Source organism: Vidua macroura, chromosome 3 (genome assembly GCF_024509145.1).
Source record: "Vidua macroura isolate BioBank_ID:100142 chromosome 3, ASM2450914v1, whole genome shotgun sequence".
In the NCBI taxonomy this organism is placed as follows: Eukaryota; Metazoa; Chordata; class Aves; order Passeriformes; family Viduidae; genus Vidua; species Vidua macroura.
This window is the reverse complement of record NC_071573.1, coordinates 58463408-58488864: the sequence shown is the minus strand read 5'-3', so window position 1 is coordinate 58488864 and position 25457 is coordinate 58463408. Positions and strand designations below refer to the sequence as shown.

The 25457-nt window shown below is 41.9% G+C and overlaps 2 protein-coding genes and 1 long non-coding RNA gene across 4 annotated transcripts in view; 1 reads left to right on the top strand and 2 right to left on the bottom strand.

The window, feature by feature from the left end:
* Positions 1 to 1649: 1649 nt before the first annotated feature.
* LOC128804637 (solute carrier family 22 member 2-like) lies at positions 1650 to 12163 on the bottom strand. Its single transcript, XM_053972581.1, has 11 exons — positions 11675 to 12163; positions 9393 to 9496; positions 8255 to 8409; positions 5999 to 6167; positions 4845 to 4959; positions 4634 to 4740; positions 4303 to 4517; positions 3922 to 4030; positions 3432 to 3544; positions 2284 to 2383; positions 1650 to 1790 (listed from the first exon to the last, which is right to left on the bottom strand). The coding sequence occupies exons 1-11, from the start codon at positions 12083 to 12085 to the stop codon at positions 1724 to 1726; spliced, it is 1665 nt and encodes a 554-aa protein (XP_053828556.1). The 5' UTR covers positions 12086 to 12163; the 3' UTR covers positions 1650 to 1723.
* LOC128804638 (uncharacterized) lies at positions 7921 to 17406 on the top strand. The gene is made up of 3 exons (XR_008436128.1): positions 7921 to 7998; positions 11468 to 11583; positions 17327 to 17406. It is a non-coding gene; the product is annotated as an uncharacterized LOC128804638 (long non-coding RNA).
* The window catches only part of IGF2R (insulin like growth factor 2 receptor), a 55261-nt gene continuing 44315 nt past the window's right edge, over positions 14512 to 25457 (bottom strand). For both annotated transcript variants that reach the window (XM_053972579.1, XM_053972580.1), the window contains exons 36-48: positions 25101 to 25250; positions 23920 to 24081; positions 23235 to 23436; positions 22691 to 22837; positions 22323 to 22557; positions 21884 to 22020; positions 21246 to 21360; positions 19727 to 19873; positions 19112 to 19296; positions 18514 to 18700; positions 17309 to 17473; positions 16629 to 16698; positions 14512 to 16198 (exon numbers count right to left, since the gene is read on the bottom strand). In XM_053972579.1, the coding sequence (XP_053828554.1) occupies positions 15803 to 16198; positions 16629 to 16698; positions 17309 to 17473; positions 18514 to 18700; positions 19112 to 19296; positions 19727 to 19873; positions 21246 to 21360; positions 21884 to 22020; positions 22323 to 22557; positions 22691 to 22837; positions 23235 to 23436; positions 23920 to 24081; positions 25101 to 25250 (2298 nt within the window). In that variant the 3' untranslated portion in view covers positions 14512 to 15802. The remainder of the gene's footprint in view (positions 16199 to 16628; positions 16699 to 17308; positions 17474 to 18513; positions 18701 to 19111; positions 19297 to 19726; positions 19874 to 21245; positions 21361 to 21883; positions 22021 to 22322; positions 22558 to 22690; positions 22838 to 23234; positions 23437 to 23919; positions 24082 to 25100; positions 25251 to 25457) is intronic.

The following is a 25457-nucleotide window of genomic DNA, read 5'->3' as shown; positions in this document are numbered from 1 at the left end:
TGTGCAGCTGGACCAGCTTTTACATCCCTCTGACTTCCCAGCTCCAGGAAGCAATCCATGAATGGGCAAATGTCACCAGCAAAGAAATGAATGAAGGACATTTGCCCTTGTGTTTATTAAGCTGCTACCAGAAGCAGATGCCACTATCACAGTCTACAGATGACTTTAAAGTAAAGGTGTTCCAGAGCCTTCCACCTCTGTAGCTCCTCCTGTGGCAGTAGCAGTGCTTATGGGAATAAATACCAGTGTGATGGGTAAGGGTCTTGGGACTCAGCTTTTGTAGTTATTTATTTATTCATCTCAGTCTTTGTTTTGCTTAACTTGTTGCTACCACCTCCATTTTCTACCTGCAGAGCTTTCAACAGGTTTTATATCAAAGAACTGTAAGTCAGAAGTTCTGACAGATTTGGTTAGTGCAGAGCAGAGACATGTCTGCAAACAGAGCAGGACATCAGCTCTTCTAGACACATAATTACACCTCCACTGTTCCTCTTGCCTTCTCAGGACAAGCTTATTCCTCTCTGATCCTGAAGCAAATACTAGTTTTGCAACTGCCCTGGCCAAAGTCATGCCATTCCTGATCTGTCCCTACTCTTCTCAGGGCAGCCTTGCCATGGCCTTGCCTCGCTGCACAACACACTTCCCTGCCTTGGAGGCCCTCACAGCAACACTGAACATTAACTGAGGTTCAGGCCAGTTGAAAGCAGATGCAAGGTCACTGGGATGCAATCCTGGGGGAATTTTACCCTGCCTGCTAGAGTCCAGCGGTGCCTTGCTCAACTGGGAATTCTCTCCCTGCAGCTGATTATCAATGGGCAGAGGTATCTTGTACCCTGCTCACAGTATCCCTATGGAAAAACAGTGTTTTCCAGCAGATAGGGACCAGCAACACAAACAGGGAAGGGGAGACACAGGACCATTGTCCCTGTTTTGCCCTGCAACCACAAGTCTGTTACAGTCACTCAACAGGATGGACTAGGAAATTTCTGAAGGTGCTGGATATTTCCTGGAGAACCCAATGCTGTTCCTGATTCTCCTTGATAGACGGGACCCTTGGTCAGGGTCCTGCAAGTTCCCAAGCCTGATCCCAGCTCACTCCAAAGGAATGCCCCTGCAGGGCACATGTATAATGCTATTACCTCATAAAGGATTATGAGTGTTTCTCCTATGCATGTTTTTTCATGCTCTAGAGTTGCCACATGCCCATCCTTGTGAGTATACATCCTTGTGAGTAGCCAGTAAAATAAAATCCTTGTGAGTAGCCAGGAGAAAATAAAATCAATTTTTTAAAAACTCTGTGCAAGTTGTCACACAGTTGAACCAGGTTTATAGTTATCTTGATTCTACAATGGAGATAAATATCATATTATGCTGCCTCTTCTTAAGAGAAGCCAACAAAGTTAAACTTTATGGAGACTTACAAAGTTTTGTTGGTATGGATCCTACCATATTCAAGTTAAGACCTCTTGAAGTCCACGTTGAAGTCCACACAGATGGTACAAAAATTTCCCAGCCCTAAAACATGTTTCTCTTAGTGTACAGAGGGGGAAGCAGCTATGCAGCAATAGGGACAATCCCATCAGAAAACCCTAAACACTGTAAATAAAGGATGTGCACAGAAATTGAAATAAGAGAGGCAAGGCTTTTGAGAGGGTATTTATTCTAAGTGGTATTTCTGTGCTACTGCCCTAAAGCAGACTACCCAGCAAGAGTTACACCTTCTTCAGCCACATGCTACTTCTGATCCTTGGACTTGGAGATAGATTTTCTTGGCCTTCGGAGCACTTTGCCTGCAAGAGTAATAAGACATGAACATCAACCAGGGATAAAGTTGATCAGGGAGCAGCTAACTTCAAGTTTTTCCCCTGCTCTGCCTTGGCCCCAATAAAATGACTATATATATTCCCTTAGGTTTGCTCTGGTTCCTCAGCAGATACTGGTGCTTCACGCCCCACATGTGAAGCTGCTACCAACACTGCCCTCTTCCTCTTCAATTGTTAAGGCATTTTTTTAAACATAAATACCATTTATTATGGTGTTGCAGCACTTTTGAGAGCCTAGTGCAGCTATTCAAGGCCAGTAAAGGCCTAGGCTACTTGTTCTCAAGGTGCCTAGGTAGACATGGGGTAAAAAGAGTCCAGAATCTGTCCAGAGAGTCTGGAAACTACCCAACAACTTCCTGGAAACAAACAAGGCAGCCAAATAACCCCTGGGATTCCCTCTGGACAGGGATTTTGCCCAATTTCAAGTGAAAACTGCCACATGTTCATCCTCATGACTCACCTGTGAAAGTTTTCAACATCCTCCACAGTCTCAGGCAAAACTCTTCCTTTAGTTTCAGGCAGAAGCAGCACCAATCCACCCGCAATCAAACCAAGCACAGCTTCAAAACAGAGGAACAAAGAGCTTGTAAGCATTTATCAGCCACTTGCTACTGCCAGACTGAACAGACTTGTCAATGGCATTTTATTTTCTTCTTTATACAAGATGTGCACCTCAAGTCTCATGTGCAAAACTGTCATGCTGGTGCAAAAATGGAGGATGTGGCTGCCCTCTGGAGACAGCACCAAGCCAAGTCCTCTTGTGAGTTATGCATGAACTAGGACACCTCAAACTGGACAGATCCTTCCTTCATAGAGGAAAGAACTCTTTTTAGTGCTAGAGCATGCCAGGAAACACATTCCATTTTATGCTATTCACATAAGATTAGAAAATGTACACACAATTATCTTCGAAGCAACACAATCAAATTCTCCTCTGATAATTTCTTTTATCCAGTTTGTAAGTGTTTGGTATGTATTTTAAATCTACTAAGCGCCCTTCTAGATGTCCTGTCTGTTAAAATCTGCATATTGCCATTCAAGGTATTTTTCTATAAATAATGTGCTGACCTAAAGATTCATAAGTGTTTCAGGCCCTGACCTGAGAGTTCAGGTCACTAGTCTGCAAAACTTATCTTGCATTTCTTTACCAGCCACTTTCCAAATAAGTGGAGAGGAGCCGGTTAACAAAGTGTCAGAAAATTTGAAGCATAACAGGCATACTTGTACTCCATTAAATAGGCAATTACATGAAATTCTAGGGTTTGACAGCTGGACAGAGACAATATAACTCACAGAAGAGCAGTAAATCATCTTTAAATCCATCAAATATTAAGCTCATCAACTTTTTTATGAGTTCTTTGCCATCTGCCAAACCTGTATTCAACTCAAACTTCCTTTAAAATGCATGGAGAAATCATAGGGGCAAGGGAAATATGAGTGCATAAACAAGTTCTAGCTTGTCATAAACTGAAGGCTAAGGCCTTGTAGAGAGCAGGGGGCTTCTGCTAAACTTAAAGCAGCTGTGTTGGTGGCTTTTCCCTCCCTTTGGAACTTGGGTCCCCCGCTGCACCCTGGAAGGGACCAGCAAGGAGGTAAGGTGGCACTTACTGAAGACAATCAGTGGCAGATCGTGCCAGATCTCCACCAGTCTGTAGACAACGAATGGGGCGATGACTCCACCAATATCACATAAAGAGGAGCAAACCATTACCCCGAGATTCCTGGTTTGGCAGCAAAGGGATCATGTTAGTGTCAGAGTACTGCAGTTGGAAGGGGATGGATCACAACTCTCACCCTCACACAGGACAGATCCAGGCACTGTGTGCAACTTCAGATCCCTCACCCTCCCTGGTTATCCCAAATTTTCCCTTTATTTCAGTCATGTGAGTTTCCTCTTGTCTAAAAGTACATTTCTTTTCTTTATTAAGCCACTTTTTTTAGGCATTTTAATTGTGCTTCACCTACTTTATGTTCAATAGTACCTGTGTAATTTTGACACATTTGAGGATAACTTCATTTAGCATAAAACGTAACGTACACATCAGCCTCAATTATTTGTTTCCAGGCCAAATGCCAAGTGGGGAGAGGATGCACTTACCTGATATAAGTTGGATACAGTTCTGTGTTTACAAAGCAAACCATTTCAAAAGCCATTGTAATTCCCATTCTCCCAATGCAAGCAGTAATCACTTTTAACCAATGTATGTCTGCAGAGAAAATACATTCAAGACATTTAAAAGCATCCCAGTGATTTAGCAGGTGCCAATTAATACAACAGTGTTATTCTGTGGAACCTCTGATCCCATGTCAGTTGATGTTTTTGAGGGATGTTTGTTTTTTTTGTTTCACTCGTGTGAGTGAGGGAACAGGAACAGAGAGGGCCGCATAAGCAGTGGCAAAGGGATCCTCACAAAGCAGCATGGAGGTCCCAGAGGAATCCCATGGGAAGTCCCCATGGGGCTTCATTCAGGTGACTTACCCTCTGGGACGAGGGCTGTGGCAAGGCAGGCGGCCCCAGCCACCAGGTTTGACACGGCCCAGGGGTAGCGCCGCCCAACACGGTCAATAGTGATGATGATGATGAAGGCCGCTGGGAACTCAACAAGTGCAGAATAGAGGAAATCCAGATACATGTTCTCGGCAGCCATTCCCATGTGCATGATGAGCCCCTGGTAGAGGACGGAGCTCGTGAACCTGGGCAGAGAAGAGCATCCTGGATTTGTTAGATAGTAAGAGAACAGACATCCATGTCCTGTTGGAGTTTTCAAATCCAAAGCTCCAAAACCAGCTCTCTAGCATTATATTCTTACCAGTTGTACATCAAAATGAGTGTGTTTTTTCTTATCTGTGGTGTCCTGAAAAGGTCCATCAGTGAGGGATTCTGCTTCCCACAATCTTCCTCTTCAAATTTAATATCCTATGGAAGAGCCAGTACACAGCACGTTAAATTTCTCTGTGAGGAACTGGTGCAAGGTACTGTCATGATGCTTACTTACATGCACAAGCAAACCCTGATCTCACCTTAAAATGGGAAGGCATCTTTTTCTGATTTTTTTTAGCCATATTGCTGACAATTTTCATAGCTTTGTCATTTTTTCCTTGAGATATCAGCCACCTGGGAGACTCTGGGAGGCACCTAAAATGCGAGTGAATGCCATTATACAACAAAACATAAAGCCCACCTATTCTCCCATGAGTGGAGACTTTGGAGGGATTAAATAGAGGAAGATTGATTTTTTTTGTTGTTGTTGTTTTGTTTTTTTTGTTTTGTTTTGTTTTGGTTGGGTGGGTTTCATGTGCTACTTCCCACTCCCTCAGTCAGGAAAAGTAGTGTATCCATGGCTGAGATTGGAAAAGGAACAGTTGAGGTAGTGGCTTTAGTCAAAGAGGAGTTTAGTGAAGATAAATCAGGGAGGAGCTTTGAGTGAGAGTAGTGCTCTCATCTTGTCCAGCCCATTCACTACAAACCAGCTCCTCTCAGGGAGCCATTTTTCACTTCTGCCAATACAGGTTAAGACGTATTAATTAAGTTAGAACCGGCTTACCAATTCAAAAATATGGAAGAAGGAAGGCAACAAATTTCTTTCTACTATTCCTAACCTCTTGACCCGTCCAGACAATTTCTCAAATCCGAAGCACTCCAACCAAAAAATATTAATTAAAAAGAGAGGAGAGAAACTAAAATGAAGGAGTACCCAAGTGCTTTTTTTTTCGGTTGGACCACAAAACCTGCAACTTTTCTGCCTTAAAAGAACATGCTAGCAGCCTGTTACAGTTATGTTAGCATTAGACAATCTGTCAATATTGTAATCTGTACAAATATTTTCAGTGTAAAACCAATTAAATTATGCCAAGGCACCTATTGTCTTTAAGCAATTTATTAATTGCTTAAAGAAAATAGTAAATTATACTAATCCAATTTTCCCTCAGTGTTTTTCCAAGTGGTCTGTTTTTTAAACACAAGGTCAGGTGAGGTGCACAGGCTAAGATTCAACAAGATCTCAATTGCTGAGGAGTCCTATTCCCCTCTCCTTTTTGCAGGGAACTTCCTCTTTGCACCAAGAGGTGTGCGCGCCAGAAAGGAGCGCCCAGTCTCTCTCAGTATCAAGCCTTGGGAAGCAGGAGAAGCCAGGTTTTTTGGGTGGCAGGCAGAGGTACAACAAAAGGGCACTTACCAGTAGTAGAGCAGGAGGAAGCAAGTGGGCAGGGTGACAGTGAGCTGCAGCCACCGCCAGTGAGGGAGGGCGTACGCGATGCCATCGAAGACCAGGAGCCCGACGGAGAAAGCCGCCTGGTAGAGGATCGCCACCATCCTCCGGTACTGCGGGCCGACCACTTCTGTCACTGCGGACGGGCACACGGGGACACGTGAGCACCCTGGCTGCCCCGTGCAGCACAGACCAGCTAGGGGGGCTGCTGGAGGACCGATGCTATGGTAACTCCTTGGGGAAACCTTGGGCTTCCCAGCATAATGCCTCCAGACAAAACCCCCTGCTTGGCTTTTCTGGCACCTGAACCCCAGCAGAGAAGAAAACACTGCTGCTGGCTGTGCACTGGCCTAAGACATCCAGGAGTGTCCTCTGCTGCAGAAATCACAGAGTAGATCAAACATTTGTCAACGTGCACAGATGAATTTTGTTGTGAAATCTAAAGCTAACATACATAATGTCTCCAACCCAACAACAAAGCTGAATATTTTGTTTCCAAAATACAGGCTTTCAGCCTGCACCTCACTCCAAGTACATAAGGAAAACCTGTATCACAGGATGGCACAGAGCTCCCAGGCCAGGGTGGGATCACTATTTGTCTGCACTTTGCGACTCCACAGCACAGACACACACATTAAGTCTTGATTGATACACAGTTAAAAGTAACTATTCCAGCAGGCAGGCGCAAGCACACACAATATTTTGCATCCAGTTGTGTGACTTCAAGAAAGCAAACTCATTAGAAAAAGAACAGTAAGGAACTAATTAGCGGCCAAATGAGCTGCTGAGTTTTGGAACCACAGATTAGCTAATGCTACTCAGCTGAACAAGGCACAAAGACATCTCTGCAGGCTCAGCAGCACTGAGCCAGAAGCAGCTGAAGGGTAGACAAGTGCCTCAGCAGAGCAGGTTAACAAGGTTTTTCTGTCCTTGTATGCTCCCCTGGGCATTCAATATTGGCCACCCCAGGGAGAAGATACAAATTTAAGGGAGCTTTGGGGCTGGTTCGGGATCTTTTTGCATAAGAGAGTTTCAAGATACTCCAGGAGTAACAAGATGTAACAGAGAGAAAACATCAAGATGAGGCAAATCATTGTCCTGAAAAGGACTTCACCCTCTAAAACAGCTTAAAGTTCCCCAGAAGAGGGGATGGAGATTTCATTTGTGCCAGGAAAATATTTAAATCCAGAAATGCACAGAAAGGAATAATCATGTCTTAGCAGAAGACAGTCTGGACCGTGGGATAGGTGCTTTTATTTATATCAAACATCTGGAAAACTGAATTAGCAAGATGCCCACACTGAAAGATTTCATGGAAGTTTAGGGCACTGACTTTTACATTTTCACCACTGTCACAATAAACTGCATGTCTCTCAGAGGTATTTGGTAGAGCCACCTGCCACCATAACCCAGTTAATGTTCTATAGGTCAGCTTTTAAAATAGTTAATCTGCTGCTTCAGTGATTGCTTGCAGTTGGGTATTTTGGACAAAAGACTGAACTCCACTCCAGAAAAATCAGAGAAATCACAGGCAGCTCTACCCTGAACCAGAAAGAGGTCCTGAGGTGGTCCCAGACCCAGCCTGGCCACCCAGCTGTGCCTCACCAGCAGACACAGCTGGTGCAGGGCACTGGAAGAGGCACCCACACAGGCTGGCTCCTCCATGGCTTGGCCTCTGCTCAGCCCAGTGCATACACACAGGTACACAAACACCTCGTCTTTTTATCAGCAAGTACGTGCTGTTCTTCTGTTATTTTTATGTTCTGAAGCCTCTGTTTGCCCTTTAATGCTTTTTGTGTCATAAAAATGTCTCAAGTTTTCCCCACCCCTCTGCCTGCTTCTTTAATGGGATCCTCTGCCACCATCCTGAATGCACCCAGGCCAGAGGGGCTGTGTCTGCCTGGTCACCTTCCCTAGCCAGAGCCTGATGGAAGGAAGAGCCACGGGGCCCAGATAGATCTGCAAAGGTGAGCTGTACCATCGGGTAAAGCCTATCTCGAGGTAAGAGCCCTAACCCACCACCACTTGCTTGAGCTTTGAAGGCTACTGTCAAATGACAGTCCTTGAAAACATCCTGGGAAGTCAAAGAGGGAGAAAGCTCCTTAATAAAACACCATGACAGGCATTTTTAAAATGGCTTATTTTTTAAATTTTTTGGAGTTGAGTTTTGTTCCTTCATCTTCTGCTGCTAGTCTTGCTCCTGGGAGAAGGTCCTGTACTCACCCAGGATGTAGCCTGCAGTCCAGCAGCCCTTGCTGACCAGCCCTTGCAACAAGCGGATGATGACTATCCACACATAGCTGGGCACGAAGACCAGAAGGATTCCACACACAATATTTGCAACAATTGTTGTTAAAAGGCAAAATTTACGGCCAAACCTGGATTGGAAAATGATAGGCATGAAGCAAACCACTAGTCATGGAAGCATTTTAAACTAGTAAGAGCTTTGTGCATCTTCAGGGGGAAAAATCCAATTTTGCTATGCAATATAGAGACATGCTTTTTTTCTTTGCCTATTACTCACTGATCTGCTTTTCTATGCCATGAAAAGCTACTGTGCCAGTTGCTCAGCAATTCCACAAAAACTTTCAGGAAAAAAAAATAGTCCCATGTTTACATATATTAGTTTGGGACTGAAAAATAAGCATGGATTAATATTATTATTCTGATAGTTCCACATGCACCAGATTTATAAGGGTTTTATTCACCACAATCTTAACCTTCAAAACACTAGTAATGTATGGCTCTGCTTGTGAGTGAGCTGCATTTCTCAGCTGGAGCAACTCAGAGCCTGCTGTACTAACAGTCCTAGGCAGAAGGGGAGCAAGAGGGGAAGTACTGGCATTTGTTTCTCTTTAAGCCCAGATGCCTGAGCCAGGGAGTCTGACTCTGCTGGCTCTGAACACGGAGCTAGAGGGATTATCTGTTTTTTTTCTCAGTGACTGCTGCTGTACACATCTGGCAAACTGTGACAACTGTTTCTAAGCTTCTCCAAAAGAAGCAAAATGTTTCCAAGCTGCAGCCACACAGAGTGTGACAGATTAAGTGGGAGATCCAAACCACACGTTTCCTGGCTTTGGTTAACGCCCGAGGGCTCTGGTATGGCACAGTAGGAAGTTTGGTGTGTACAATTCTAAAATAGTCCTCATGGGCTCTGCAGGGCTTGCTGAGCAGATCTGTGCTAACCACCAGGCACAACCTAAAAGGCAGGATATTGGCTCATGCTGCAACTGAAGGTCCAGGGGGATGACCTTATTTTCAGAAGAGCGGAGATGACATCAGTTGCACAACCTTTATCTAAGTTTGGCTGCTGAACACTGATAAGGGAGGTCAGAGGGTTTTGCTGTCAGCCCACACATACCTGTCTGCAATGTAGCCAATGTTTAAGGAGCCAATAAAAAAACCAGCATTCACAGAAGACTGAAAGAGATCCAACTTCCAGGAGTCCTCACACACCAGGTCAAACTAAAGGAGCAACCACAGTCAGAGACAAAAGAGTGAAATGAGGAGCTGGCTCACATCCACAACTCTCCTTCACTTCAGTTAAAGATTTAAACTTGTTTCTGGGTCAATGCCTGTTTTGCCAGCACACAGAAATCCTGCTAACTTAACTAATTGTCCAACATTAAAGACTGGGAAAAGCCCTTGAGCAGTTTACTGGCATCTCCCACTCATGTCTCATCTCTCTTTTCTGGAAAGCATAAGTGAGTTATTATCTATCAAAACTGGCATCCGAACCTCTGTTGGCCCTCATTGATCAAATCAGCATGGATCTGATGATCACCCTGAGTTTTTCAAACAGCTTTTTTTTTTTTTTTTTGTGACTGATGGTGAACATTTCTAGGCAGTTCTTGTTACCTCATACCCTGGCATGGCAGAGTAGTCCCCACAGACCATTGAGGACTAAGTGTGATGCCCTTATTAGAAGCACCTTAGATGCCTTCAGGAGCCTGCCTTGTTCCAGGTCCCATGGAGCACTGCCTTTCAGAAGGAGGGTGGAAGTATCTGCATCTGCCCTGAGGCCACAGCATTTTCTCTCTGCTCTGGTCTTTAGCTCAACTATGCTAAACATATGTTGTATGTGTCTGGAGAGCAGATATTTTCTATCCAGGACCAAGCTTTATACCACATGGATACCCACATATATTTGCCATCTAGTCTTGTCCTGTCTTACTTGTAGAAATACTTAAGAGCTACTGAAGAAAATGTTATTGCAAAAACCTCTCCTAATATGACTGAGAATCCCTTCCCTTTCTCCTGGTAGCTGGGTTTAATTGAATCTATGCATCCATAATTAACACAAAACCAAATATTTCTTCTGATGCTCTATGGGACTTCCCATGAGAACGTTCTTCCATATGCAAACTTCTCCTTTGAAATAACACAATTTACACTGCACTATCCTTTCCTTTTCTAGGCTATCAGAGCAGGGGACAACATATCAGAGCCTGAGAAGTTTCACAGAAACAGTCTCAACCAGGAACTCATTGACAAAATCCAGGGTTATGTGACATATCTGGTTATTCTAGGAAGGAAGCAGCCCATGGGCCTGGCCTTGCACCCCCTTCAGCAGGAAAGGGGAGACAGCTGATGTGAGAGCACAACTGCATGAGCCCACACAGAGTGCAAGTGCTCAGCTTCCCACAATCTCAGGAGATGATGGTGGGGGCATCTGGACCATGGGATCTGCTGGATCCCAAAGTTAGAAAGCATACCTTTTCCAGTGAGATGTGCCTGCTGAGCTGCTGCTGCATAGAAGGCCTGGCTCACCCTACACTTGAGGTGCCTCACTTCCTCACTTTCATATCTCACAGCCCATAACTTGCTGAAAGAAGTACACTTAGAGTGCACCCCCTTATACCTAGGACCAATCTCTTAGAAAACTATGAATGCTGAAGTTGCTAGAGCACAGATTTTAACTGCTCCTGTGTTAGCCATATGGGGGAAAGAATCCTGACCGCCTCTAAACATTTGGTAGAACTTTCTGTGATGAGATCAAGCTTGTCATCCCAGTTACTGGTTTATTCTTAAAGTTGAAGCACCTAAACTGCTCAAGTACAGCAAGTAGCTTAAGTACCACTTTCAGTTTATTCAGACTCCTTCTGAGAACACAGTTTCTACAGTTTATTCCTAACTTGAACTGTTTAATTGTGGGAGGCAATACCTTTCCTCACGCTGACTGCAATTAATTTTTATTTAAAACCACATTTAAAAGACTTTATTCTTAAAAAAAAAAGAAAGAAAAAAAAAGAAGGGGGTGGGGGGAAGAAATCAAGGCCATTGCATTGGCCCATTTTGTTTGCAGCACTGCTAGCTGCACTGTTTACACGCCTACACACCTTCACCAATTGGACCTCTCATGTGACAGGAATTTCATTCAGAACTGGACTTTATCTACTTGGGGATTTATTTGCTGAAATATGCTTTGCTCCCCAGCTGGAGATATAAGCCTCCTGAGCAGCCAAGGCAACCCTTCACAGCAAGGACAGAGGGAAGATAACTTGTAAACCCCCAAGCGCAAGTTCACAGTAAGAGAAGTTTACCTTCTCCAGGTAAGCAGGGGATATTTGAACATAGTCAAGGCTCCACCAACCCTCACCTTGTCTGTAACAGAGGGGACAGGACAAAGGGAGCTGTTTTTACCTCTGTCACGATAGAGCTCCCTGGGAAGTCGTAGACCCAGCCGTCCCGGCAGGGACCGAGGGGGACGGTGCTCCCGCTGCCCACCAGGCTGCCGAGGGGGTCAGTGCAGCTGATGCCTGTTGTGTTCCAGTCCACCTCGTACCTCCTGCAGCGGCTGCTGAAGCTGCCCCCGTGGCCATCCCACTCGGGAACTGTGTGATTCAGCTGCTCCTCCAGGCTCCAGCCACAGCGCTGGCTCAGCTCAGCCACCCCAGGGCTGGAGCAGCGATGCTCAGGGGTGTACCCAAAGAAGACGACCCCCACGTACACTGGGGTGAAGGAAGCAGATAACAAACATAGGACAAAAAAGATTTGCTTCTGGAACCTGTCAAATTCTCCAATATGCTCTAAAATGTCATCTAAGGTTGGCATTTTGGCATCAAAACCACCTCAGAAAGCTCAACTAGGTCTTCTCTGTAGCACTGATATATTTAGTTGGCAGCAAAGCTACTTAGGTAACAAAGATATTTGACCAAAAGTCAAGACTAACTCTATAAATTATTAAACTACATGTTGCAAGCTCTATTTTTTAGGTTTCATTTGAAATCAGACCTTAATTCACCCAGGGAGAATTTGCCTTTAACCCCTAATCAGAGCACTTATACATGCCTGTTCTCTGGAAAAGCCCCTATGGGTCACAGCCCTTCAGTTTTTGTTGGGGGTTTGGGGGTTATTTTTTTAGTTAGGCAAGTCAGCTCCTCAAATAATAGGCATTTTTAAGCAGCAAACATATAAAATGTTTCTACCAACATACAAGCAACACATGGGTTTAGTGAAGAATGGCTGGGCAGCACATGTGAGCAAAGCTTCTTAACCAGGATCTGGAAAAAATAGGTGGGTACACTCTGAAGAAAGTGTCTACACATTGAGCCATATAGCAGTAAAGGAACAGCTTTCCTGAAAACTTCTATCACATGTGTCACACCTCTCACCCTCCACATTCTTCCATTCCCAAGGAAAATCTCTTCCCACCTGTATCAGGGATTCACCTGAGCATATTTTTGCAGTGATCCAAAAGAGAAAAAGCATTCATTACAGAATTATGCACTGGGAATAGCTGTGGAAAGCCATACTATACAGTACCTATGGCCAAAACAGCTATTTTTTTTTTACCACAGAAGACCTCTAGGACTTTAGGTAGACTTCATTGCAGGCACCTCAAATAAATGTAGTAGTATCCTATGGTACATTGTCCTGCCTATGGACAGATACCAGCTATTCCCATATCTTTTGCTGACAACAGCAGCCTTCCATCAGAAAGAAAAGCCCAAGTGGAGGTAACATTTAAAAGACACAAAAAAAAAAAGGTGAAAATTTGTCTGGAAAGTAGTTGGAATAGCTTAGGCAACAAGGAAAAAAATTAAAGACACAATACACTCCAAAAAAAAAAAAAAAAAATAAACCACCTTAGAAGGCCATTCTGGCATAGACATTGAAATAGAACTTGGTCTCACTGCTCATCAACTACAGACCACGAGTGGCCTGAGCAGCTGTGAAAGCTGCTTTGCAAACCAACACTTCAAGATCATTCCCTACATCACACAGATGTGCTTTCTCCTCTCCTGCTTCATTCTCTTCTCTGTCAGGAACATCCACACCAAGTTAATAAGGACTCCTCTCCTGGCCACTCAGAGCTGTGCCACCCTCAGCCAAGCACAGCACCACCCCACACCAGACCTTTGCCTCCCCACCTGCAGGAGTTCCACGTGGAGCTGGGGAGGGGAACAGGGACACAAACGTGCACAGCAGTCACCACGCTCAGAGCCAGCCCCTGCCACCTTCCTCAGCAGGAGGATGTGTACAGTCAGCTGGAGCCAAGGGAACTGAAGTCAAAGCCTGCCTGGGAAGTGGGTGAAGCTAAGGCATCAGGCTGCATCTTAAAAACACACCCCTTTACATAACCCCCTTCTTTTCCAACAGTTTTATTTAAACAGTTGGTATTGGAGTGCAAAAGTTTCCCTTGAACTACAGAAGTTTGATCCAGACTGAGCCAGTTTTCCCCATTTTCCACCATTCTCTCTGCAGCCAGCCTAGAGGGAACTGTGTGGGACTCTGCCAGGCAGGTGGGTTTCTTAGGGACACTTCCCAAGGAGTCATGCTGCTGATGGGCAAAGCTTCAGCTCCTGGCCCAGCCATTTGTACAGACTCATCTGGGTCCTGCTATTCTCATAACCCTTCCCTCCATACAGTTAAGCAGAGTATTCTTCTGGGAAAAATAGTCTGGTGAAACTGTTTATGCATCCAGCATAAGGTAAGATTCAGCCAGGCTGCCTACAAATGCCTGGGTAAAAAGTGGGCAATAATTCCAAGACCAGGCACTGAAGTCACTCACTGCTGTCAGATTCAGGAGAATTAATTTCATGCAGTTGGTTCATGGATCAAACAACTCCAAAACGCCAGCCCTGATGACATGGGCAAGGGAAGCAGAAGCCTCCGACATGCTTTCAGAGAACTGTTGCAATGATAATAAATAGTATTAAAAATACACCATCAAGCCTCTCACTTCTCCAAGCTCTTCTAATTACAAATATGAAAAATGTTGATTTAAGTTTGAAAATATGCAGTTTAAGCCAAACTGACTTACAGCTCGACAGGTAACAATATCAGAGGAAGAACACCCAAGACTGATTAAACAAAGAATACACCACCAGTGTATTCTGGTGGAATACTCTGATCTTTGTCATCAAACACTGGTTCTTATTTTGAGTGACATGATTGAGGTATTAACCATCACAGCAAGAAAGGGTCTCACCAGGCTAGTGAGCAGCATACAGAATAGTGTAAGAAAGATTCCAGACTTGAGATGTGGGATTTGGAATACCCACTTCATATCTTTTATTGAAATTGCTGAATACTTCATATTACACTATTTTGATTCAAAATGGAGTTTTTATAAAAAGAAACCATTGTTGAAACTGAATAAGCCAGCCAAAAGGAACAACAAAAAAGTTTCAAAAAATTCTGACCAATGCATGTTCTTGTACAATGCTTTGAAACCCTAACATTGTCCATAATTTTATTTAGGAAACACCTGGAGAGGAGTAAGACTGCTACAGAAAAACTGACTTGCATTTATTACCAGCAACGTTTCAAATCAATGACCAGGATCATAGCATATGGACTAGAAATTAGGTTATCAGAAAATATTGGCCCGAATTTATTTTCTTGAAATTAATACCAGAGAGAGGCATTATGCAGACTAGGGCTCCTCTAGTCCTTGGGTTTTTCTTGGTAATGACAAATTGGGTAGTGCAGACTGTATTATAGGAATTCTGCCTCTATGTCCTTAAAAAGTCTGGTTGTCTGTGCAGTTGGCCTAGTCCAGCCATAATCAAGGTAAAAAAAAGAATATCTTTGGGTGCTTGTCAGCTGTTTAGGCAAATACTGATGAAGTCAGTCATATGACCAGTACCAAAAAAAAAAAAAAAAAAAAAACATGCGAAGAACAGCAACCATTTCAGGCTAAATCTATACAGAATTGTACCTTTCAGTCCACACCTTTGAACCAATGATCTGTTTAAATTAGAATGGATATTCAAATTTACAGGATAAATTAGACCAGTTCCAAAATTTACATCAAATCATCCCAACACACAAAAGTTATACTTTTCCTTGTCTCACAATGGGTGAGCCCATAGAAGAATACCCTGCCGGCAGGAAGAACATGTTACTATTATGCAAACCTGAGTAGTGAGGATCAATAAATACAAGGAGTTAAAATGACAGTAGTCAGATAACTTGAGTCTCAGAAGCCAGGGGCTTCATTGAGCCTTAATCTTTTCCTTTCAAAGGTTTCTCTTTTTTAAGCAAGCATTTAACATCTATGCTGAGACTTAAAAAAAAAAAAAAAGTGTCCTGGCTAGAGAGAGTCAACTAACTCAGCCAACTGGATGTCAAAAATCCAGTCATTACTGAACAGATCATTGTAAACAACCAAGAAATCTTTCTCTTCTTCCCTTTTCAATGGTTTCTTGTTAAAGGCAAAATTCAGAAAAATCTTTCAGGCTGAAGTCCTCGTATTTGGTTGGAAATGTTGTCCTGCTATATATAATCTCTCTATATATATTTGATTAGGCACAAGAAGGGTTATTAAATATTCAACAAGTCCTCATCACTATCATCATGAAATGATGCTGTATTTGTAGAGTTCTGTGCCTGATGCTGGCCTGGCTTTGCTATTGCTTTAGTTTCCTTTCCTCCGTTCAGTAAATAAGATTTGTTATCACTGCCAAAACTGTGTGGCTTCTTCTGTGGGTGCTTGCTCAGTCCTCTTCCTGTTTGAATCTTTACATCTGGAATGGTTAACACTTCATCCTCACTGTCCAAGTCATCCACATGGAGAGAGGTAAGGGCTTTAGATGTAACAGACTTGGTAGCAATGTGACCATTCTCCTGCCCTCCTTTTGCTGTTCTTGGATTTGGTGCTGCAACTTCCTCCATAAGCCACTCTGTCTCATTCTCATTAGCGTCTTCTTCACTGTTTATCTGTAAGAAAAGAAAAGAGGAGACTGCATCTGCCACTCTAGACTGACACACACACTGATCTCTCCAGTCGTCAGACCCCACAGCATGCACAACCTTGGTTTAAGGTAGCCGTGAGAGAGTAAACACTGCAAGAGCATTACTTTTCACTGTGCTGAAACAGACTTTGTTCTCTTCTTGTACATTTACATGTTATTTGGTGATTTATGGACTGCTCTTCATTTCCTCAACTCCATCTTCCTTTCCCATTTCACTATCTATATATATATATATATATATATCAGCTATCAGCTATGTGGCTTTCCTGATGCCACACCATATGGTTTCCATGCACTAAAGGAATTAGGAATTAAGGGAGTTATTTATTTATTAATAAAAGCTTCATATTAAGAAAACTTGACAAGAAACAAATTTGATTTTGTCACTGTATTACCTTTGTGTATTTGTAGGAAACACCAGATGATCTTCTACAGCAGTTTGTTATCTTGTTTATAACAATTTCCCTAAATAAAGGAAAGAATATTACATTAGGAACACTATATCCACTTATTAGCACTCACTTTTCTCCACTGAAATTTTACCATCAACATAAAGCATGTCAATAAATGAGCTACAAACTATCACACTGACTCTGAACCACTCTATCAAAATCCAGTCCAGGATGATGTACATCTTCTCCCTTGCTACAGCTTCAGGCTGACTGTTCTGAAACCACTCTGGCCTTCATATCTAAGAGAAAAACACCCCAAAAGTCATCTGGAAAGCAGAGTAACAGCAGGACTTGCACTTTTTCCCTGACACTGTTGTATGGATCCAGTCTGACTCCACGAAAGTGGAGGGATATCAAATACTAACAATATTGTCATACTGTTTTATGTTTCTTAATTAGCAGCTGCCCACAAGAGATGCTAGACCAACTCAGTTGTACAGCCCAGCCCTCTTTACATGGACCTTCAGACAGTAATGGAGAATATGAAGGAACCAGCAGTTTGACAGCTGATGCTGCCAACTGCAAAACAGAACCCAAAGCTCTAAAGTTTAGTATTTCCCTTTCATTTCTGGCAGAAAACAAAGTCCTGACAAAGAAACTTCTAAAGCCTCTTAATTTCTTACCTCCTCTCTTTTTTGTAGAACAGCAAGATTATGAGACACACAGTGAGAACAACCAGGAGGACACTAAGCACAGCACCAACAGCCTGGCTTCTCCTTGAGAGACCTTTATGTATTTGGGTCTCCTCATCTGTCTGGTGCTGATTGTTTCCTGGATCATTACTTGATCTAGCAATGTAAATTGAAAAGATAAGCTCTATTAATAAATTTTGTTAAACTGGATTAGAAACAGCAGATTAAAAGAAGACATGCCACACCATCCTGTCATTCCAACCTAACAGCTGCATGTTTAGGGGATTTCATCTAAGTAAAAAACAACCTGAAAAACACAAATGTATGTACTGTGCCTCCATCCCAGTATGCTATCAAATAGTGCATGGAACTACATGTTTCATGTCAAGACCGCAGAGCACAATTAAGCACTCCAGAGTTTATACAGCAGCAGTGATCCACACAAAGCTGCTGTTTTAGAACCATGCACATGAGTAAGCCTCAACAGCTACGGGAATTATTTACCTCTCATCTGACTATGGCACTACACACCCCAAACTCCCACAATAGGTTTAAATCAGAATCAAGAGTTTGCCTGTGCTTTCAAGCTAGCAGCCAGAAAGTAAACACTCCCAGAAATAAACACTCCATTTTTCACAGTGAGGCTGCCTACCTGTCAAGAACATTGTAAGCACCTAGATACAGACACTCCCCTTTTAATACTAATACTGTCCCCTCACTAATCAGTAGATTAGCTGATATTTAATTGCAGAAATACTTCATTGTCCCTTGAAGACCTGTAATGATTTTCCCTTCCAGGCTAAAGAAGTGGGGAGATAGAGGGGAAGGCCAGTCTTTGTCATAGCTTCAAAGTTTTCCAGACAGTAAGGCAAGGGGGACCACCTCACCCACGAACTGTTTGCTCCTCTCAGTAACATGAAACAGCATGTTCTGTCAGCTACAGTAGCTTTTACTTAGTGAAAACAATTCTATCAATCCCACTGTGCCTCTCCAGCTTTAAGTCCAGATCAGTTTGGCAAGCTTTAATTTAGTAGTCATGTGCCAAACACTGTATACATGACCATCAATTTATCTGTAAGCCTACTGCTTTTGTAGCTTTTCCCCTTTTCCCAATCACTGTGACAAATAAATACAAAAAAGGCTTTCGCTGAGAAGTGCTGACAAAAGCTGCTTTCAGCAAACAGTTATCTACTCACATTAATGGACACACAGCAGATGTGTACCAGGTAAATAAATACTGGCAATCTGCTGTCTCGTGAAGGAATTCAGGGATGCCTTCCTTTACTTCTGGATTGCAGTGGAAGAAAATGGTTGAAGACACAAACTTTGATTTATCTTTACCACATCTGGAGTCAGATGAAAATATGACATCCAAATCATCATCTACAATGAGAAGAAAAAATAGTTTACTTCCTTGGGAACAGTGTGTAAGCACTAGACCCTGGAAAAAAAAAAGTAGCTAGCTAAAGGAAATCATTGCTTATGCCATATGAGCACAGGTGAAAACAGGAGATGAAAGTCTTCTCCTTGCACTGTTTTTACGAAGTCTTCCAACTTCAAGCCTTTCAGTCTTCAAGGGTCAAGTCCTAACTCCTATTAAAGCCATATTTGCAACTGAGCTTCCACAGAAAAAAAAAAAAAAAAAAAAAAAAGAAGAAACCTAAATTATGCTAGACAGACTTTGGATAGCTCTACAGAAATGGATTAGCATAGATGCTGTCAACCAAGAACCATTTTCTGATGAAGCAATTCACAGAGTGTCAAAGCAATTCTGTCTGGTGAGCGCACACTTACCATCAACATAATATTTGGCATTTCTGGCAGAACCAACTCTCCGAACACGCCGTTCATTGGTTTTCACCTGGCAGATGTTTGCTCCAAAGCATTCTGGGGAACTTGAGTTTGTTATACCAGAAAGGTGTATTTGATACACGTATTGATCACCATTTGCCCGTACATCACCAGAAGCTGTGTACAACCTGAGGAAACAGAGGAAAAATCTATTCTTAAGTCTAAATTCACAGGTTGGGGCTATTCCCAAGACTGGCAACAATGGTAGAGATGCCATCACTGGTTGATTCCAGAGCATGCTGAGTGATTCAGTAACCAGAAAAGATGCAGGACTGTGGCTTGCTCCTTGAAGTAGAAGTAAGGATTATATTTAGCAGAAAGCAGATTTTTCCAGCTATACTGCCCTCAATGTGTGAGTGAACATGTAAATACCTTCAAAGGTTTAAGATAGTATGAAGACAAAAAAGTGATTCAGTGGTTCATACACACCGACTGTGAGATCCACCTGGTATGCTCTGCAGCTATGATAAATGGCACAGGTTAGCTATCTTCTCCAGAAAGGTAACTAGTTCTACCATTCTGTTGTTTTGGGGTTTGTTTGGGTTTTTTTTTACTCACTTGGAATAAACATCCCCTAAAGAAAAGTTTTTCCCAGTTGCAGGATTAATGACTGTTCCATTCACCACCTCTACCTCCTGCTGCTTCACAGCACAAGCTGCACGTGTGTCCCACGTGATGTAGTAAGCACAGTTTTCTTCATCAAACCTACCAAATAAAAGATAGAGCTGATGATTCCAGGAAAGAGTAACAAGTTTTTACCATCTTGAGAAATGGAAAAGACAACTGTTAACCCACATGTGACAATGTCCTGCCTAAGTATCACACCTAGAGTAAGCTAAAATAGTTAAGCAGCACTCAAAAAAAAATGGATTATATTGGATTTTTCTGCAGTTTCATTATTTTAGAGGACTTGGCTGCACCTGAATTTTCTACTGAAAATTCCAGGATTCCCATGGTGTATCAGAGGGTTTTATTGATATATTTTAGCTAGTAAACACATCAGGCTGCTTTTCTGCAGCATGTTAAACCTGCCTTTTATTTAAGCAGGACAAGAGGTATAAGCTAATATCCTGCTTCTGGCCACAACAGGGTAGTATTTTTGCAGTCGCCAGAAAGGACCATGGCCAGGAGCCAGAGGTTATTCTATACCAGCTCACATCATTGCTAGGGACAGGGGGAAGGACATCTTTTCTAGGGAGAAGGGGTCCCTCCTGGGCCAGCATAGCATGGCAGAGGAACCCCAGTCATGTATCATTGTCTTGTTCAAATCATTCAGCTCCTTCTTGTACCCTCTGTCATTGGTATTGTTGCTGATACTGTTTCTTTTCTTATCTCATTTGTTTCCAGTAAATTGTTGTTATCTCAACCTGATCTGTGCCTTTTGTGCCTCCATGTCCCCTCTCCAGTCCTTGGAAGGGGAAAGGGGGGAACAAGCAGTGTGTAGTTTCAGTGGGAGCACTGAATTAGAGAATAGCATTCCTAAACTATGACTGCTAGTCAGACTTTGCTGCCTAGTTCTTTGACTCACACAGAGCATTTTGTTCAGATTTCCAATTCTGCAAGTAATATAGTGTTAATAATATCAAGACAAAACAAAAAGTCCTCAAGCTTTCTTAGTATTTGTGATCATGCATATATACCTTATTTTAGAGAGCTTCTGGTTAAATACACAGTATTGAGGCAGAAATAAACCATGCTTTATTAGCTCAATCACTTACCTGCAAAAAATATTCTTTAATATACAGATTACATTCTTTAATATACAGAATGGTTGTACAACGACATTGGCTACCAACACTGAAAACAACAGCATCCGCGCCATTGTCAGCTCTAATTCAGAAGCAGAATGCTTAGATATTTTTCCCAGAAATTTTAGGATAAATACAAAATATGATGTTTATGAAAATGAACAATTGCACAAACTCCAGAAGACCCTATGCCTTGCAAGTACAGACCATGGATATTTTAGGTACTGTCCAACAGAGCAGAGAGTTCCTGTCCTGAGATTTAAGAGTTTACTAGAAAGGTACAAAAGAATCAGCCGTGAAGATCAGTGGTATGTAAATTTATTACTCACCTCTGCAGCATGGGCATGCCAACTGTTTTTGCACATTTCAGTTCTATAATTGTTGTTACTTTCTTATTTTTCCTACATTCTTGCCCACTGGAATAACTAATATACAGTGTATCACCTAGGAAAAAAAAAGGTGACAAAAGGTTTTTGTAAGCAGCTGTCAGAAATTTCCTTTGCTCCTTTGCCCTCTCACAACTATAGAATCACAGATTGGCTGAGGTTGGAAGGGACTCCTGGAGGTTATCTGGTCCAAACCCCCTGCTCAAGTGGGGTCACTTGGGGCCAGCTGTCCAGACAGGAATATGTCCAGACAACCTTTGAATACCTCCAAGGCAGGAAATTCCACAACCTCCTTAGACAACCTGTGCCAGTGTTTGGGTATCCTGACTGTAATAAAAGGGTTTCTTGATATTCAGATAGATAATTCATTTCTTAAAGCTTTAATGACAACACTGTTTATTTGCTTCAATGTTTTCTCATACCTTAAACGTCACATTCTGTTTCCATTTTTAAACAGAAGATTCACTGATAAAAATATTTCAAAATAAAGGCTTCAGCATAATTTAAAAACTACTACAGCCAGGCTGTAAGATTTAAACCTTTAATCTCTAGCTCTCCACAGGAACAAAAAGTAACTCTACCTGTCACGTTCAGCTTCTGTGTATGAACAAGTCCAAGAACTTGAACATCTCCATTGTAGCTTTTCCTGCAAATACTGGCTCTTTCAGGGCAGCCTGTGGGTCCCTCGTGTACTCTCTGACAGAGGTTCACATAGTACCTATACAGAATGTGGTAGACAAAACTTATTTAAAATTCATCTAGGCTAAACTGAAGCAGTGATACACAAACTTTAGAATCTTCATGGGGAGCTACACAGGTTGCAAGAAACTAAATCTCAAATTAGCTGACATACTAAAACATGTACTAAGGTTTGGCAGATTACTTCTAACTATCATGGTTATATGAAGTGTTAAGCACTGACAGTTTTAAGACACTGAGCAGGGACTAGACAGAAATGCTATGCCACATTAGAACTGTACTGCTAAGCAAGCTCCTCCCTGTGAGTTGCTCATTACTCACGAGTTCCCATTGTGGAAAAAGATCCATGATCCTGTCAGGGAAGACAGCATTCTCAAGTCATATGTTCTGTGTTTTTGGACAAACTTGCACTCCATTTTCTTGGGAGGACAAACAGCTTGAGTCTTCCATTCAAATGTCACAGCACAACCAAGAGTCTCGCTGAGAAGGTATGGGCTCCCAACACCAGCATTTTCATCACATGTAAAGATAATCGTAGATTCCTTTCTTGCAGTTGCTATAAGCGGAAAGGTTGGAAAAAAAGAAAAAGCATATTTTACAGGAGGCTTGCAGGCATGTATGGATTTTTAGTGCAGATAAATCTCTGTGTTAGCGAACACCCTTGTACATAAAGTATAGGAAGTACTTACTGCTACTACAGAATCCCCATTTTTCATCTCCCTGGTAGTTTTCAGTTGTAGCACACCATGGCCTATTCTTCCCTTCTGTAATACATTCCTCATAGGTCTTCCCTTGGTATTTGAAGGGGAACACACAGAGCTCTCCCTTTTCAGTTACTGAGAAGGAAAGGTATAATCTCAGAACTACACACAGTAGAATAGAGGCATATCCATATTCAGAACCTTATTCAAAGCCTGTATTTCAATACTAAAGAAAGGTCAGTGGCAGAGAACAGAAATACTGAAACATTGAATTTAAACCCAATTAGAAAACCAGATGTAGCATACAATTAGCTACAATTATCCCTACAGAAAAGTTGCACTGTCTCTTCCAGGGAGATACATGTTGATGTTGCAGATTAGTATGACGCTTGTGATTTAGCAAAACTGTGTGTTTCTATTGCTGCATGTGAAATCTATGTTGCTTCCTCCTGTCACAACAAAACCTCCTATTTTAAGGGAAAAATATCCTGACAAGTTTTGAACATAAAGAATGGGCCTGCTTTGATCTCACCTGGAGGGCACCAATCACCTCCTGTATATTGCAAGATGACTGTTTCATCCTGGTGGCTATAGTCCATTCTCATTTCCTTTATGTTTCCAAAAGATGACACACCACTTTTAGATGTCAGACACACTGCCCCATCTCTGCATTTTCCCTGGGGCAAGCCTACACTGCACACACCAATGTGGTAATTGTTAGATCCAGAAAATACCTGTGTAGACAATCAGAAGCATCACAGTAAGTCTAGAGTCAATACTTACAAAATCACACAAGTGTTTCATAAAACCAAGTCTCAGGCAGCACTTGCATAGTGAAGGAGGAAAAGATAACTAATTTTGCAAGTCTGGCCTTCCTTAATATGACAAAACTGCAGATAAAGCACACAGGACCATAGATAAAATATGTTCAGCAGACCTGCTGAAGATTCTGTCAAAGGTGAACATTTCTCATTCCTTTACCCATCACTGTGTCCATTAACTTCACTCTCAAAAACATTAAAATGTTATACTCTCTAATATTATTCCCTCTGTCAGAAGCCAAATAAGTATCAATACTGACCACAGCACATTTCAGCCTTTTCTTGCACAGAATGCTTAATAGAAACCCTTCCTGCAGTTTCAAAATGTTGATAGCAATAGGCAATTATAAATAAAAAAAAAAAAAAAATAAGTGACACACCACAAGAAGGCATTACCTCGAATGATCTTCCAGAAAGGCTGGTCAGGTTAAATGTATAGTGTAGTTGTTCATCAATCACAGAGCAGCCCAAAGTTTTCACTTTATCAGGACACACAAGTGGAGTTTCCCACTCAAACACAAATGTGCAGTCAACTTTCCTTATCATCTTTGGCTTACCCTGTTACCAAAGAACACAGGAAGACAATATTTAATTTTTGGAGTTTGTTGCTGTTTCTGCACTTTCTCCCTTCCCCAGCAGTTAATCTCAGTTACTACCGTGCCTAGAGTTCATTGATTGTAGGACAAACATCATATTATAACCAGTACCAAAAAAGCTTTCAAGGGAAGTGTATTCTACCTAGCTCCAGAAAACAATCAAGATACATAAGCTTTCTTCTTAATTACGGTTGAGATTTTGATGTTTAGCTCAGTTGCAAGCAGCAGAAGAATGAGAGAAGTGCTTCTTGATGGCAGAGAGCATTAAGAAATTTCACTGAGTTACGGTTTAGAGAGAATACTGTTTACCTTATCATGTTTTAAACTAAAGTATTAGTATGCATAATATTCAGAGCTGCCTCAAGTTTCAACTCATGCCCTATGTTGATGGAAAATGGTTTCATGATCTTCAGTATGCTCTAGTTTGACAAACATATCTAAGTGCTTCTCTACAGTTTTTTGAAGCATTAAAAAAAAATCAGGAAGTGTTAGTTTCACATCACCACACAAACTCAATTTAGTGTTCTGGTGTAGACACAAAATAAAAACATAAGTAACTAAATGCAAATTTTAAAAGTTTTGTGTGATTATAGAAAAGGTTACAGCATAGGGGGAACACTTCACAGTAATACCTGTACAGTTAAACTGGTTCTTGTGTTAGCTGGAGGTACAAGTACAAACTTTAGGATCTAAACAAGGTGCAATACAGCATTAAGTTTAATGACAGCAATGAATTATCACTACATTACTTCTGTGGAATCTGACGCTTGAAATCATCAGAACCTGTTACTCTCAAACTTAAAGTTCACGCACTCAGTAAAATTTTGGCCAGTCAAGAAAACAAATGATACTTCTTGAAGAGAGTCTGTTCATACATTACAGAAACAAATTCTTGACTCAGTTTTAAGCAAAGCTAACACTGGTTACTACCCACTTTCCATTACACTCCAATATCAACATTAAGTTTAATAGATGTCTTACCAGACTAGTTCCTTGGCTGCAGTGAAATACAATAACAGAAGTATAGTTCAATCCGTTGTTTATCTGACAAGGAGTAGTGCTGTTGTAAGTGATGTAAACTTCATTTACTGCCTTATTGAACTGGGGAGGTTCAGTAACACGACCAATATCCTACACAAGCAAAAATATGTATTAATAGAATTACAGGACACACCTAGATTCCAGATCAGCCCAGAGATTCAGATCAATTCAGATTCATCTATTTGATTTACATAGAAGCACAACTACTGCACTTTCGAAAACTTGCATTCTGTAGTCAAAGAACAGCCATTACCTTTCAATACTAATAAAACACAAGTTGAGTGACTCAAAACAGTT